Source organism: Anolis carolinensis, unplaced genomic scaffold (genome assembly GCF_035594765.1).
Source record: "Anolis carolinensis isolate JA03-04 unplaced genomic scaffold, rAnoCar3.1.pri scaffold_9, whole genome shotgun sequence".
Lineage (NCBI taxonomy): Eukaryota > Metazoa > Chordata > Lepidosauria > Squamata > Dactyloidae > Anolis > Anolis carolinensis.
The window spans coordinates 29,224,807-29,237,922 of record NW_026943820.1 but is presented as its reverse complement, the minus strand read 5'-3'; the positions used below and the strand labels follow the sequence as shown (position 1 = coordinate 29,237,922).

The 13,116-nt window shown below is 40.2% G+C and overlaps 1 protein-coding gene across 1 annotated transcript in view; it reads right to left on the bottom strand.

Moving 5' to 3' along the window:
- pepd (peptidase D) overlaps positions 1-11,731 on the bottom strand; it is a 115,406-nt gene extending 103,675 nt beyond the window's left edge. The window contains exons 1-2 of the mRNA XM_062961528.1: positions 11,646-11,731; positions 2,766-2,949 (exon numbers count right to left, since the gene is read on the bottom strand). Of these exons, the coding sequence (XP_062817598.1) occupies positions 2,766-2,949; positions 11,646-11,662 (201 nt within the window). The 5' untranslated portion in view covers positions 11,663-11,731. The remainder of the gene's footprint in view (positions 1-2,765; positions 2,950-11,645) is intronic.
- Positions 11,732-13,116: the final 1,385 nt, after the last annotated feature.

Genomic DNA, 13,116 nt, shown 5'->3' with positions numbered 1-13,116 from the left:
TGCGGAGGCACTTCTCTCCCAGACTCAGCTTGGATTCCCAGATTACTATTGTTATTAATAATATTATTATTATTAACACCCATTGGCACACAGCAGATGTAATGCGGAGGCACTCCTCTCCCAGACTCAGCTTAGATTCCGAGTACTATTGTTATTAATAATATTATTATTATTAACACCCATTGGCACACACCAGATGTAATGCGGAGGCACTTCTCTCCCAGACTCAGCTTGGATTCCCAGATTACTATTGTTATTAATAATAATATTATTATTAACACCCATTGGCACACACCAGATGCAATGTGGAGGCACTTCTCTCCCAGACCCAGCTTAGATTCCGAGTACTATTGTTATTAATAATATTATTATTATTAACACCCATTGGCACACACCAGATGTAATGCGGAGGCACTTCTTTCCCAGACTCAGCTTAGATTCCGAGTACTATTGTTATTAATATTATTATTATTAACACCCATTGGCACACACCAGATGTAATGCGGAGGCACTTCTCTCCCAGACTCAGCTTAGATTCCGAGTACTATTGTTATTAATAATATTATTATTATTAACACCCATTGGCACACACCAGATGTAATGCGGAGGCACTTCTCTCCCAGACTCAGCTTAGATTCCGAGTACTATTGTTATTAATAATATTATTATTATTAACACCCATTGGCACACACCAGATGTAATGCGGAGGCACTTCTCTCCCAGACTCAGCTTAGATTCCGAGTACTATTGTTATTAATAATATTATTATTATTAACACCCATTGGCACACACCAGATGTAATGCGGAGGCACTTCTTTCCCAGACTCAGCTTAGATTCCGAGTACTATTGTTATTAATATTATTATTATTAACACCCATTGGCACACACCAGATGTAATGCGGAGGCACTTCTCTCCCAGACTCAGCTTAGATTCCGAGTACTATTGTTATTAATAATATTATTATTATTAACACCCATTGGCACACACCAGATGTAATGCGGAGGCACTTCTCTCCCAGACTCAGCTTAGATTCCGAGTACTATTGTTATTAATAATATTATTATTATTAACACCCATTGGCACACACCAGATGTAATGCGGAGGCACTCCTCTCCCAGACTCAGCTTAGATTCCGAGTACTATTGTTATTAATAATATTATTATTATTAACACCCATTGGCACACACCAGATGTAATGCGGAGGCACTTCTCTCCCAGACTCAGCTTGGATTCCCAGATTACTATTGTTATTAATAATAATATTATTATTAACACCCATTGGCACACACCAGATGCAATGTGGAGGCACTTCTCTCCCAGACCCAGCTTAGATTCCGAGTACTATTGTTATTAATAATATTATTATTATTAACACCCATTGGCACACACCAGATGTAATGCGGAGGCACTTCTTTCCCAGACTCAGCTTAGATTCCGAGTACTATTGTTATTAATATTATTATTATTAACACCCATTGGCACACACCAGATGTAATGCGGAGGCACTTCTCTCCCAGACTCAGCTTAGATTCCGAGTACTATTGTTATTAATAATATTATTATTATTAACACCCATTGGCACACACCAGATGTAATGCGGAGGCACTTCTCTCCCAGACTCAGCTTGGATTCCCAGATTACTATTGTTATTAATAATAATATTATTATTAACACCCATTGGCACACACCAGATGCAATGTGGAGGCACTTCTCTCCCAGACCCAGCTTAGATTCCGAGTACTATTGTTATTAATAATATTATTATTATTAACACCCATTGGCACACACCAGATGTAATGCGGAGGCACTTCTTTCCCAGACTCAGCTTAGATTCCGAGTACTATTGTTATTAATATTATTATTATTAACACCCATTGGCACACACCAGATGTAATGCGGAGGCACTTCTCTCCCAGACTCAGCTTAGATTCCGAGTACTATTGTTATTAATAATATTATTATTATTAACACCCATTGGCACACACCAGATGTAATGCGGAGGCACTTCTCTCCCAGACTCAGCTTAGATTCCGAGTACTATTGTTATTAATAATATTATTATTATTAACACCCATTGGCACACACCAGATGTAATGCGGAGGCACTTCTCTCCCAGACTCAGCTTGGATTCCCAGATTACTATTGTTATTAATAATAATATTATTATTAACACCCATTGGCACACACCAGATGTAATGTGGAGGCACTTCTCACCCAGACTCAGCTTGGATTCCCAGATTACTGTTGTTATTAAGAATAATATTACTAATAACACCCATTGGCACACAGCAGATGTAATGCGGAGGCAAGCTCTCCCAGGCTCAGTTTACATTTCCAGAGTAGCTAGCGATCCTTCTTAATTATTATAATATTAGCACCCATTTCCAGAGATCAGATATAATAAGGAGGCTTTCCTCTCCCAGGCTCAGCTTGGATTCCCAGAGCAGCTAACAATCCTTCTTTATATACACACACTGACCAGGGAATTTTTCTCTTTATTTTGGACAGTCGCAAACAAAAACAGAGAGAAAGGATGCCTCTCAGGAGGAATATAAAAGACATGCCACCCAAAAGGTCGCACACCCATCCCGAGAGAGTGTTTCCCAATCCGCAAAGCAGCCGCAAGTCATAAAACAAGGGTAGATAGATAGATATCTAAGCAATTCATGGGAGAGGCTCTTTCTGAAGGAGCTCAAAGAGCAGAAGGGAAGAAAGGGCTGCGGAGATAAGGCCGGAGCCGAGAGCGGCGAGGCCGAAGCTCACCTGGCGGAAGATAATGCCGGTGTCGGTGCAGTATCGGTTGGTCTGCTCCCCGCCTTGCAGGAGGGCCACGGCCTTCCTGGGCACCTCCTTGTGGGCCCTCAAGCGGTCACACAGACGGGCCCGGTTCAAGGCAAAGAGGGCCGCCGGGACGCGCAGGGTTTCGTTGCCTTGCCAATAGGACGGTCTGGGGAGAGAGGAGAGAAAGGGTTTAGTCTCCACGTCCAAGAACGAGCCTAGGCTCAAAGCAAGCTTATCATCCATAGATTTATTATATCTATACTAGCCGTGCCCGGCCACGTGTTGCTGTGGCTTTGTTCAGCAAGTTCAGCAGCTCAGCGCTTTAACACGCTGCACCACCGGGGGCTCCAATATTTATAATACCCTGTTTCCCCGAAAATAAGCCATCCCCAGAAAATAAGACCTGGTAGAGGTTTTGCTGAATTGCTAAATACAGTAGAGTCTCACTTATCCAACATAAACGGGCCGGCGGAATGAAATTCCTATTTATGTAAATTCAGTGGTTTATGTTGGATAAGTGAAACTCTACTGTATAATAATAATTGTGGTCTAATAATACAGAACATATAATCTCTAAAATCAGGACAGTAAATAAAGAACAACACTATGAAAACAGGGAAATCCCAGACAGGAGACAATCAGGGCCAGCTAACACCTCCCAACAAAGGATTCCCCTAGGAATCCCACTTAGGATGACGTCACAGCAACGCATGGCCGGGCACAGCAAGTGAGTGTGTGTGTGTGTGTGTATACATATATATATATATATATGAACACTAGCTGTGCCCGGCCACGCGTTGCTGTGGCAAAGTGGTGGTGGTATTGGTTAAAAATTGTTGTGTAATTTTTATTTGATGTTATTTGTATTTTTAAATTATTTTTATTGTAAGTTATCTTTTTATTTATTATATTTTATTATTTTCTTGTATTATTTTTAGTTATTTTCTGTTATTATAGTATTTTATTGTTTTAATTTTTTTAGTGTTTTTAATTATTTTTTAGTGTTTTTAATTATTTTTTATTGGGTTGCTAGGAGACCAAGTTGGAGGAGCTTAGCCCTCTAACTGGCAGCAATTGGATAAAAGCAATTATTCCTCTCTCTCTAATTAGGACTTTATTTTTCTTTTCTTTTTGTTGTATCAACCTAGAGGCGTGGATGATGGGTTGTGCTGTCAAATTTCGAGGTTGGGGGGCCTGTAGTTTTGTTGTTTTGTGGGTCGCCGTGATGCCATCACTCTTTTATATATATAGATTGGTTTGTATGTATGTATGTTTCTATCTTTGTATGTATTTTTCCATTTCCAGAGAGCTATTCCAAGTGCCTAAAAGTTGGCTATTTCCAAGGAAAGGAGGGTTTGAAGGTGTCCACTGGGACTGATATGTTCTGCAACGTGTGCCACGTGGAACAATACACGCACTGTATGAGCGGAGTCTTGTGGGATTTTGAGAAATGCGCTGGGAAGCATCTGTTGCGCCAATACAGATGGGAGGAGAGGCGCGCCGACGTGTCCGTTCATCCTTCGGTTTTGCCAACAAACCGCCCACGTCCTCAAATCCCGCTCGCTTGCTTTGGGCCGGTTTTGCAGAAACGAGTAGTTTCAGCAAATGAAGCCGATCACGTTCTCCATAGGAGAGGCCCGGGCATTATCCCTGCAGCTACTCCAGCGGTTACTATGCAGTTGCTAAGGCGGAAAATAATAACAATAAAGCAGATTCCAACCCACATTAACCTGTGCCTGCGACGCTCCCTCATGTATTAATTATTGTATAGCTTTCTCAGAAAAAAAAAAAGAAAAGCAAGGCTGGGAAAGGTAACCTTTGCTTTTATGGCTGCAAAGAGCAACTTGCGGCAGCGACTCGGGCGTCAGAAGTCCAAAACGCGCATTTCACGAGGCCGGGGTTGCATAAAGGCCCGATTAATCTCTAACACCCGGAGACACGTTCTGCAAAGCCAAAAGGTCAACCGTCTTCAATGTGCCAAGACTCCTGGTTGGCACACAATTTGCAATTGGAAAGGGCCACAAAGGGCAGCAAAAAACAGCTTTGCCCACTGGCCACAGGGCCAAAGTGAAGGGTCCCATGACCCTTGGAGCCATTTAAAGCGGCAGTACAAACTGTCATGGTTTGCAAAGGCAACTGTGCTGTGTGTCTTAACTGGAAAATGAAGTGCATTAAGCCTACAAAGACCTGGGAATTGATTTGATACTGTTTCTGTTCTGCTGCTGGAGAACCAGTTTGGACAAGTTTTTTTTCCCCCAGTGCTGATTGAGTACTGCTTGTGAAGAGGGCAGTGTACTCAGAGAGGCCTTGCTATTTTTGAGGCCTGTTTGCTGCTGAGAAAAGAGGGTGAAGAACCAGGACTGTATTCTTCTCTGAAGCAGATTTGTGGTCCGAGAAAGGACTACAGTAGAGTCTCACTTATCCAACATTCGCTTATCCAACGTTCTGGATTATCCAACGCATTTTTGCAGTCAATGTTTTTAATATACCGTGATTTTTTGGTGCTAAATTCATAAATACAGTAATTACTACATAGCATTACTGCGCATTGAACTACTTTTTCTGTCAAATTTGTTGTATAACATGATGTTTTGGTGCTTAATTTGTAAAATCATAACCTAATTTGATGTTTAATAGGCTTCTCCTTCATCTCTCCTTATTATCCAACATATTTGCTTATCCAACGTTCTGCCAGCCCCTTTATGTTGGATAAATGAGACTCTACTGTATTTATGACTGTGAACTTCTGTAAGTGCTTTTGTAAATGCTACTGTTTTTCTTGATCTCTTGGAATTAGTAAAGTTCCTGTATTTTTGTTCTGCAAACTTGAGTGGCATGTTATTGTTCTGCAGGTGACTCTGGATCACGGGCACATGTAAGAAGTATGTTCTTTGTTCTTTTCTGAAAATGTATAAATAGAGGAGGACAGGGTTTTTTTTGCTCTCACTCTAGTGCCTTTTGGAGCAATCCATGCTAGGGTCCATTCCACAAGTTTTCTTTAAAATAACCCGTTGCTTTTTTAAGAACTTCCGTTTATCATGACCAATCCGTAATACAAACCAGGAGGAAAAAACAGAGCTGGACATTGTTATCTTAAATTTGAGCTTTATGTAAATATTCAAAAACATTTAACCTACGGATGCCTCAATTAATGTAATTTTATTGGTACAGTAGAGTCTCACTTATCCAAGCTAAACGGGACGGCAGAAGTATGGATAAGCAAATATGTTGGATAATAAGGAGAGATTAAGGAGAAGCCTATTAAACATTAAATTAGGTTATGATTTTACAAATTATGCATCAAAACATCATGTTATACAACAAATTTAACAGAAAAAGTAGCTCAATATGCAGTAATGCTACGTAGTAATGACTGTATTTATGAATTTAGCACCAAAATATCACGATATATTGAAAACATTGACTACAAAAATGCGTTGGATGATCCAGAACGTTGGATAAGTGAGTGTTGGATAAGTGAGACTCTACTGTATTCAAAAACATTTAACCTACTGACACCTCAATTAATGTAATTTTATTGGTATCTATTTTTATTTCTGAAATTTACCACCCTCGTCTTATAATGGAGTCAATGTTTTCCCAGTTTTTTTGTGGTAAAATTAGGTGCCTCGGCTTATATTCGGGTTGGCTTATACTCGAGTATATACGGTACATTACAACTTGTAACCCTCTGTTCGCTTCTGACACGATAAATAAATAAATTCCGTTGTTGAAGGCTTTCATGGCCAGAATCACAGGGTTGTTGTGCATTTTCCAGGCTGTCTGGCCATGTTCCAGAAGCATTCTCTCCTGACATTTTGCCCACATCTATAGCAGGCATCCTCAGAAGTTCAGAGGTATATAATAAACTAGCTGTGCCCAGCCACGCGTTGCTGTGGCGAAGTATGGTGGTATGGGAAATAAAGTATCTTATATTATCTGCTTAGAACTGGATTATATGAGGTCCCTTCTACACAGCTGTATAAAATGCACACTGAAGTGGATTATATGGCAGTGTGGACTCAAGGTAATCCAGTGCAAAGCAGATAATATAAGATTATAAATGGGTTATATAGCTGTGTGGAAGGGCTTTGAGTCTGCACTGCCATATAATCCAGTTCAAATCTGATCATCTGTATTTTATAGGCAGTGTGGAAGAGGCCTAAGTGAGGCCTAACTCTGCCTGTCCCCTGGGCTGAGTGGGTTGCTAGGAGACCAAGTGGGCGGAGCAATTGGCTAAAAACAATTATTCCTGTCCCTCTAATTAGGACTTTATTTTTCTTTTCTTTTTGTTGTATGAACGTAGAGGCATGGATGAGGGGTTGTGCTGCCAAGTTTAGTGTTTCTGGGATGCGTAGTTTTGTTGTTTTGTCCTAGGCAGAAATTTCATTACCCTTTTATATATATAATAAGATAAATTCCTACAACCCAATCTGACCATTCCTTCCTAGCCTATCATTAACCGTAGAGGCAAATGTTGTAACAGAAAACTTTCCACTTCCATCGGCAAAAGGACAGAAATGAATAAAAATTACACAATTTCCCGTAAAAGAACGGCATTAAGAAGCGAAAAAGTTCCGATTCAACTCCGTTGCGGTCACGCCAAGCCAGCCCTCTCTTCCTATCCCACTGTGATGGCAAAGAAATATCTTTTGGGTTCATTCAAGCCAAAGAAAGTACAAAAGGATGGAGGCAAAATACTGAGCAACTTTTCCTCCAAGGTTTATGGGACACAGCAGGGATGAAGGCTGCTCCTTCGGTTCGGATTTCTTGGGATTTTCATTTTTAAAAAGCACTTTGTTAAATCCCAAGATGAACTGTACACGGCTGGGGAGAAAAGGGAGCTTTAATGAGTCTCCCTGAGAATCCAAGTCCTATCAGGATGGAAAAAAACAAACTCAGATTCACCCTTAAATCAAAAGCTGGAGACTTCACTTTGTATGAAGAAAACATATTTTCGAGCAATAACCATAAAAGAGTCGTTTTTTCTAAAACGGCAGCTTTTTGAACAGAACAAACAGATACCCAGCACCACACAAACAAGACACAATGGGCTCCTAATAGGATTTTTCAGTCTTTATCACTCGCTTTGAATGCATGTTTTGGTGCAGAAAAGCAACAGGAATAAAGAGAAAAAGTGACGTATAAATAAATACAGTAGAGTCTCACTTATCCAACACTCGCTTATCCAATGCTCTGGATTATCCAACGCATTTTTGTAGTCAATGTTTTCAATATATCGTGATATTTTGGTGCTAAATTCATAAATACAGTAATTACTACATAGTATTACTGTGTATTGAACTACTTTTTCTGTAAAATTTTGTTGTAAAACATTATGTTTTGGTGCTTAATTTGTAAAATCATAACCTAATTTAATGTTTAATAGGCTTTTCCTTAATCCCTCCTTATTATCCAGCATATTCACTTATCCAACGTTCTGCCGGCCCATTTACGTTGGATAAGCGAAACTCTACTGTATAATAAAATAATAATAATAAAGTGTTGTTGAAGGATTTCATGGCCAGAATCACTTTGTCGCTGTGAGTTTTCCGGGCTGTATGGACATGTTCCAGAAGCATTCTCATCTGACGTTTCGCCCACACCTATGGCGGGCATACTCAGGTTGGGAGGTCTGTTGTAAACCACGCAAGTGGGGTTTATATATCTGCTTGGGACAATACTGAAATTTAAAGTATTGAACTCAGTCATTGAATATACTTATCTGTCACTGTGGAGAAATATACAAGCATGAATATAATGTTTGATGTGATGTTGTAAACAGTCTTCATTTGTTCATTTCTCATGCGTCTGGAATGATTATATTTAGTTTGTTACCATTGTTCTATTCTGTATATTAGCTAGTAATAGGACAACTTTATCTCTACGAGGACCAAGGCAGTGACATCTCCGATCCATCCTCTGTTCAGATATCAGCCAGCACGCCAATGCTTTAAATCAAGAAACAGCTTTCTAAGATCTACAGAGAACACTTCAGCAAGCGAGAGTCCAAAAGTGGCAGGCTAAAACCCAGAACCTCAATCCCTAGCCCATCTTTAGTTTGGGTCTCAGCCAGCATGCCAATGCCTTAAATCAAGAGATAGTTTTCAAAGATCTACAGATATTCGCAGGAACACCTCAGCAAGCAAGAGTCCAAAAGTGGCAGGCTAAAACCCAGAACCTCACTTCCTAACCCAACCCATATTTTGTTTGGGTCTCAGCTAGCACGCCAACGCCTTAAATCAAGAAATAGTTTTCAAAGATCTACAGAGATACTCGCAGGAACACCTCAGCAAGCAAGAGTCCAAAAGTGGCAGGCTAAAACCCAGAACCTCACTTCCTAACCCAACTCATCTTTTGTTTGGGTCTCAGCCAGCACACCAATGCCTTAGATCAAGAAATAGTTTTCTAAGATCTACAGAGATATTCGCAGGAACACCTCAGCAAGCAAGAGTCCAAAAGTGGCAGGCTAAAATCCCAAACCACGAGATGTAGATCCAACCTTAAGAAATCAGGCCACAAAGTGGAGTCCATGACATGCAAGTGCCAAGTTTTTTAAATCTTTGCTTGTGTTTTTAAATGAATTGTAACTTGTATCTTCGGTTTGTTTCTGCCATGATAAATAAGATAAATAAATAGCTCTACATTAACATTGACATCTTATATGTATCAATTGTAGCATTCTTTACATGTTGAGTCTCAATCTTTGAAGGCGAGGTATACAAATAAAGTATTTATGTTTCAAAGTAAGTATCCCTTTTATATTTATTTTTCAAATAAGTATCCCTTCTATATTTTTGTTTGCAAGTGTAGCAGCATCCCTCTTCTATTTATATTTCCTATTATTTATATTTCCAAGTATCCATCCAATGGAGACAAAACTTTTGTACAAAGTTACCAAAACTTCTGCACATACAATTACATATCTTCAAGTTGCACACATAGGCCGTACATGGAAGAAGTGAATTAATTATGTGGTCAATTAGGAGTCCTATTTTAATGATGAATCTATGCAGATTTTTCAGAAGGAGCGCATAATAGGAAACATACATGAATTTTGGACTGAGATTTGGGATCCCAACTCACAAAATGTATAGAAGTGAAAATATACAATATATGTATATATATATCTATATAAATCTGTGTAAGATGCCTCTACACTGCAGATTTAACACAGTTTTGATACTACTTTGATGCCATGGCAATAAAAGGGACTGACTATCTGTGTAGCAAAGTGGTATCAAAAGTGTGTTAAATCTGCAGTGTGGATGCACCCTACATAGGTTCGAATCTTTGTAGGGTGCATCTACACTGTAGATTTAACAGACTTTTGATACCACTTTGATTACCATGGCAATAAAGGCGACTCATATCTGTGTAAGGTGCATCCACACCGCAGATTTAACACACTTTTAATACCACTTTGATTACCATGGCAATAAAGGCGACTCATATCTGTGTAAGGTGCATCCACACCGCAGATTTAACACACTTTTAATACCACTTTGATTACCATGGCAATAAAAGCAACTCATATCTGTGTAAGGTGCATCCACACTGCAGATTTAACACACTTTTAATACCACTTTGATTACCATGGCAATAAAAGCAACTCATATCTGTGTAAGGTGCATCTACACTGCAGATTTAACACACTTTTAATACCACTTTGATTACCATGGCAATAAAGGCAACTCATATCTGTGTAAGGTGCATCTACACTGCAGATTTAATGCACTTTTAATACCACTTTGATTACCATGGCAATAAAGGCAACTCATATCTGTGTAAGGTGCATCTACACTGCAGATTTAATGCACTTTTAATACCACTTCGATGCCATGGCAATAAAGGAGATCCCAGATCTGTGTAGGGTGCATCTACATTGCAAATTTAGCACACTTTTGATACCACATTGATTGTCATGGCAATAAAGGAGACACTCAGATCTGTGTAACAAATAATAGGGTGCATCTACACTGCAGATTTAACACACTTTTGATACCAGGTTAATAAAGGGGAAACTCAAATCTGTGTAGGGTGCATCTACACTGCAGATTTAACACAGTTTTGATACCAGGTTAATAAAGAGGAATCTCAAATCTGTGTAGGGTGCATCTACACTGCAGATTTAACACAGTTTTGATACCAGGTTAATAAAGGGGAATCTCAAATCTGTGTAGGGTGCATCTACACTGCAGATTTAACACACTTTTGATACCATGCTAATAAAGGGGAATCTCAAATCTGTGTAGGGTGCATCTACACTGCAGATTTAACACACTTTTGATACCAGGCTAATAAAGGGGAATCTCAAATCTGTGTAGGGTGCATCTACACTGCAGATTTAACACACTTTTGATACCATGCTAATAAAGGGGAATCTCAAATCTGTGTAGGGTGCATCTACACTGCAGATTTAACACACTTTTGATACCAGGCTAATAAAGGGGAATCTCAAATCTGTGTAGGGTGCATCTACACTGCAGATTTAACACACTTTTGATACCAGGTTAATAAAGGGGAAACTCAAATCTGTGTAGGGAGCATCTACACTGCAGATTTAACACACTTTTGATACCACTTTGACTTCCCATGGCTCAGGGCTATGGAAGGGTGAATCTCTACAAGGTGCCAACTGCAACTGCCAGGGTCCCATATCCTGAGCCACGGACACAGCTTAACGCGGTATCAAACTGCGTTAATTCCTCAGTGCAGACGCACCCTGAGAGGAAAGGAATGGCTGCTGGGGCAGGGAGGCCCCAAAGGGCAGGCCAGGGAGCAGGCCTCGGGGTCCCCGGGTCTCCATTTCCGTCCTTTCGCCCTTCTTTTCTCCATCCGACCTGCCCAGCCGCTGCTTACCCCTCGCGCGCAGCCATCTTGCCTGCTCGGCGTCCCACCAGTCATGTGACCTCTGCCGCCGGCGTCTTCGCTTTAAGAAGCGAAAGGGGGCGTGGCCGAAAAGCAAGGGGCGGGACAATGGGCGGGGCCAGCAACGGGAAGGACACGCCCCCTCCCTCTATCTTGTGTGTCTTGAAGACATGGACTTTACCTTACTTTATAGAAATGCATTTTAACATTTTGGATTTATAGAAATGAATAATTACTCTATAGAAATAGACTTTAATGTGTCGTCAAAGGCTTTCATGGCCGGAATCACTGGCTTGCTGAGAGTTTTCCGGGCTTCCAGTCGCATTCTCTCCTGACGTTTCACCCACATCTATGTGGAGGCAGGCCTCCTCAAAGGTGGTGAGGTCTGTTGGAAACTAGGCATTAAGTGGAGTTTATATATCTGTAGAATAATGTCCAGGGTGGGAGAAAGAAAGAAAAAATACTCATGTCTGTTTCAATTGTTGCAATTGGCTACCTTGATCAGCATTGAATAGCCTCGCAGCTTCAAAGCCTGGCTGCTTCCTGCCTGGGGGAATCCTTTGTTGGGAGGTGTTAGCTGGCCCTGATTGTTTCCTGCCTGGAATTCCCCAATTTTCAGAGTGTTGTTCTTGATTTTAGAGGAATTCCCCAATTTTCAGAGTGTTGTTCCATATTTACTGTCCTTATTTTAGAGGTTTTTTTTATAAAAATAATAATAATAATAATACTGGGGGCCAGATTGTGTTCCTTTTCATGCTTTCCTCCTTTTCTACAGATTCTACAGATATCTAAACCCCACTGGCCTAGTTTCCAACAGACCTCACAACTTCTGAGGATGCCTGCCATAGATGTAGGCGAAACGTCAGGACAGAGTGCTGCTTCTGGAACATGGCCTTACAACAACCCTGTGATCCTGGCCATTAAAGCCTTTGGCAACACTTGAGAGCCATGTTACAATGTTACAGGGAAGGGAAATAACATTGACAAACCAGGAACAAAAGTCATGTTACTTAATGTCATAAATAGAATAAAAATGTGTCAGCGGAAGAAAAAATGGAGAAGGAAGAAGGAGAAAAGTAGTCCATTTGAATGCAGACTTTTCCAAGAAGAAACTCTTGTTTTGAGGAAGTGGTTGGATCACAGTCAGATTTGCAGAATTGCAATTCCTTCCAAAAAATTGTGCTGGTGAAGCAGAAATTACCGTATATACTCGAGTATAAGCCGACCCAAATATAAGCCGAGGCACCTAATTTTACCACACAAAAAAACTGGGAAAATATTGACTTCAGTATAAACCGAGATACCAATAAAATTACATTAACTGAGGCCTCAGTAGTTTAAATGTCTTTGAATCTTTACATCAAACTGTAATTTAAGATATGAGTGTCCAACTCTGATTAAATCATTATTTTCATCTTCTTCAATGTAAATGTGCTTATGTAGCCTTTTAATAATCAAAGAG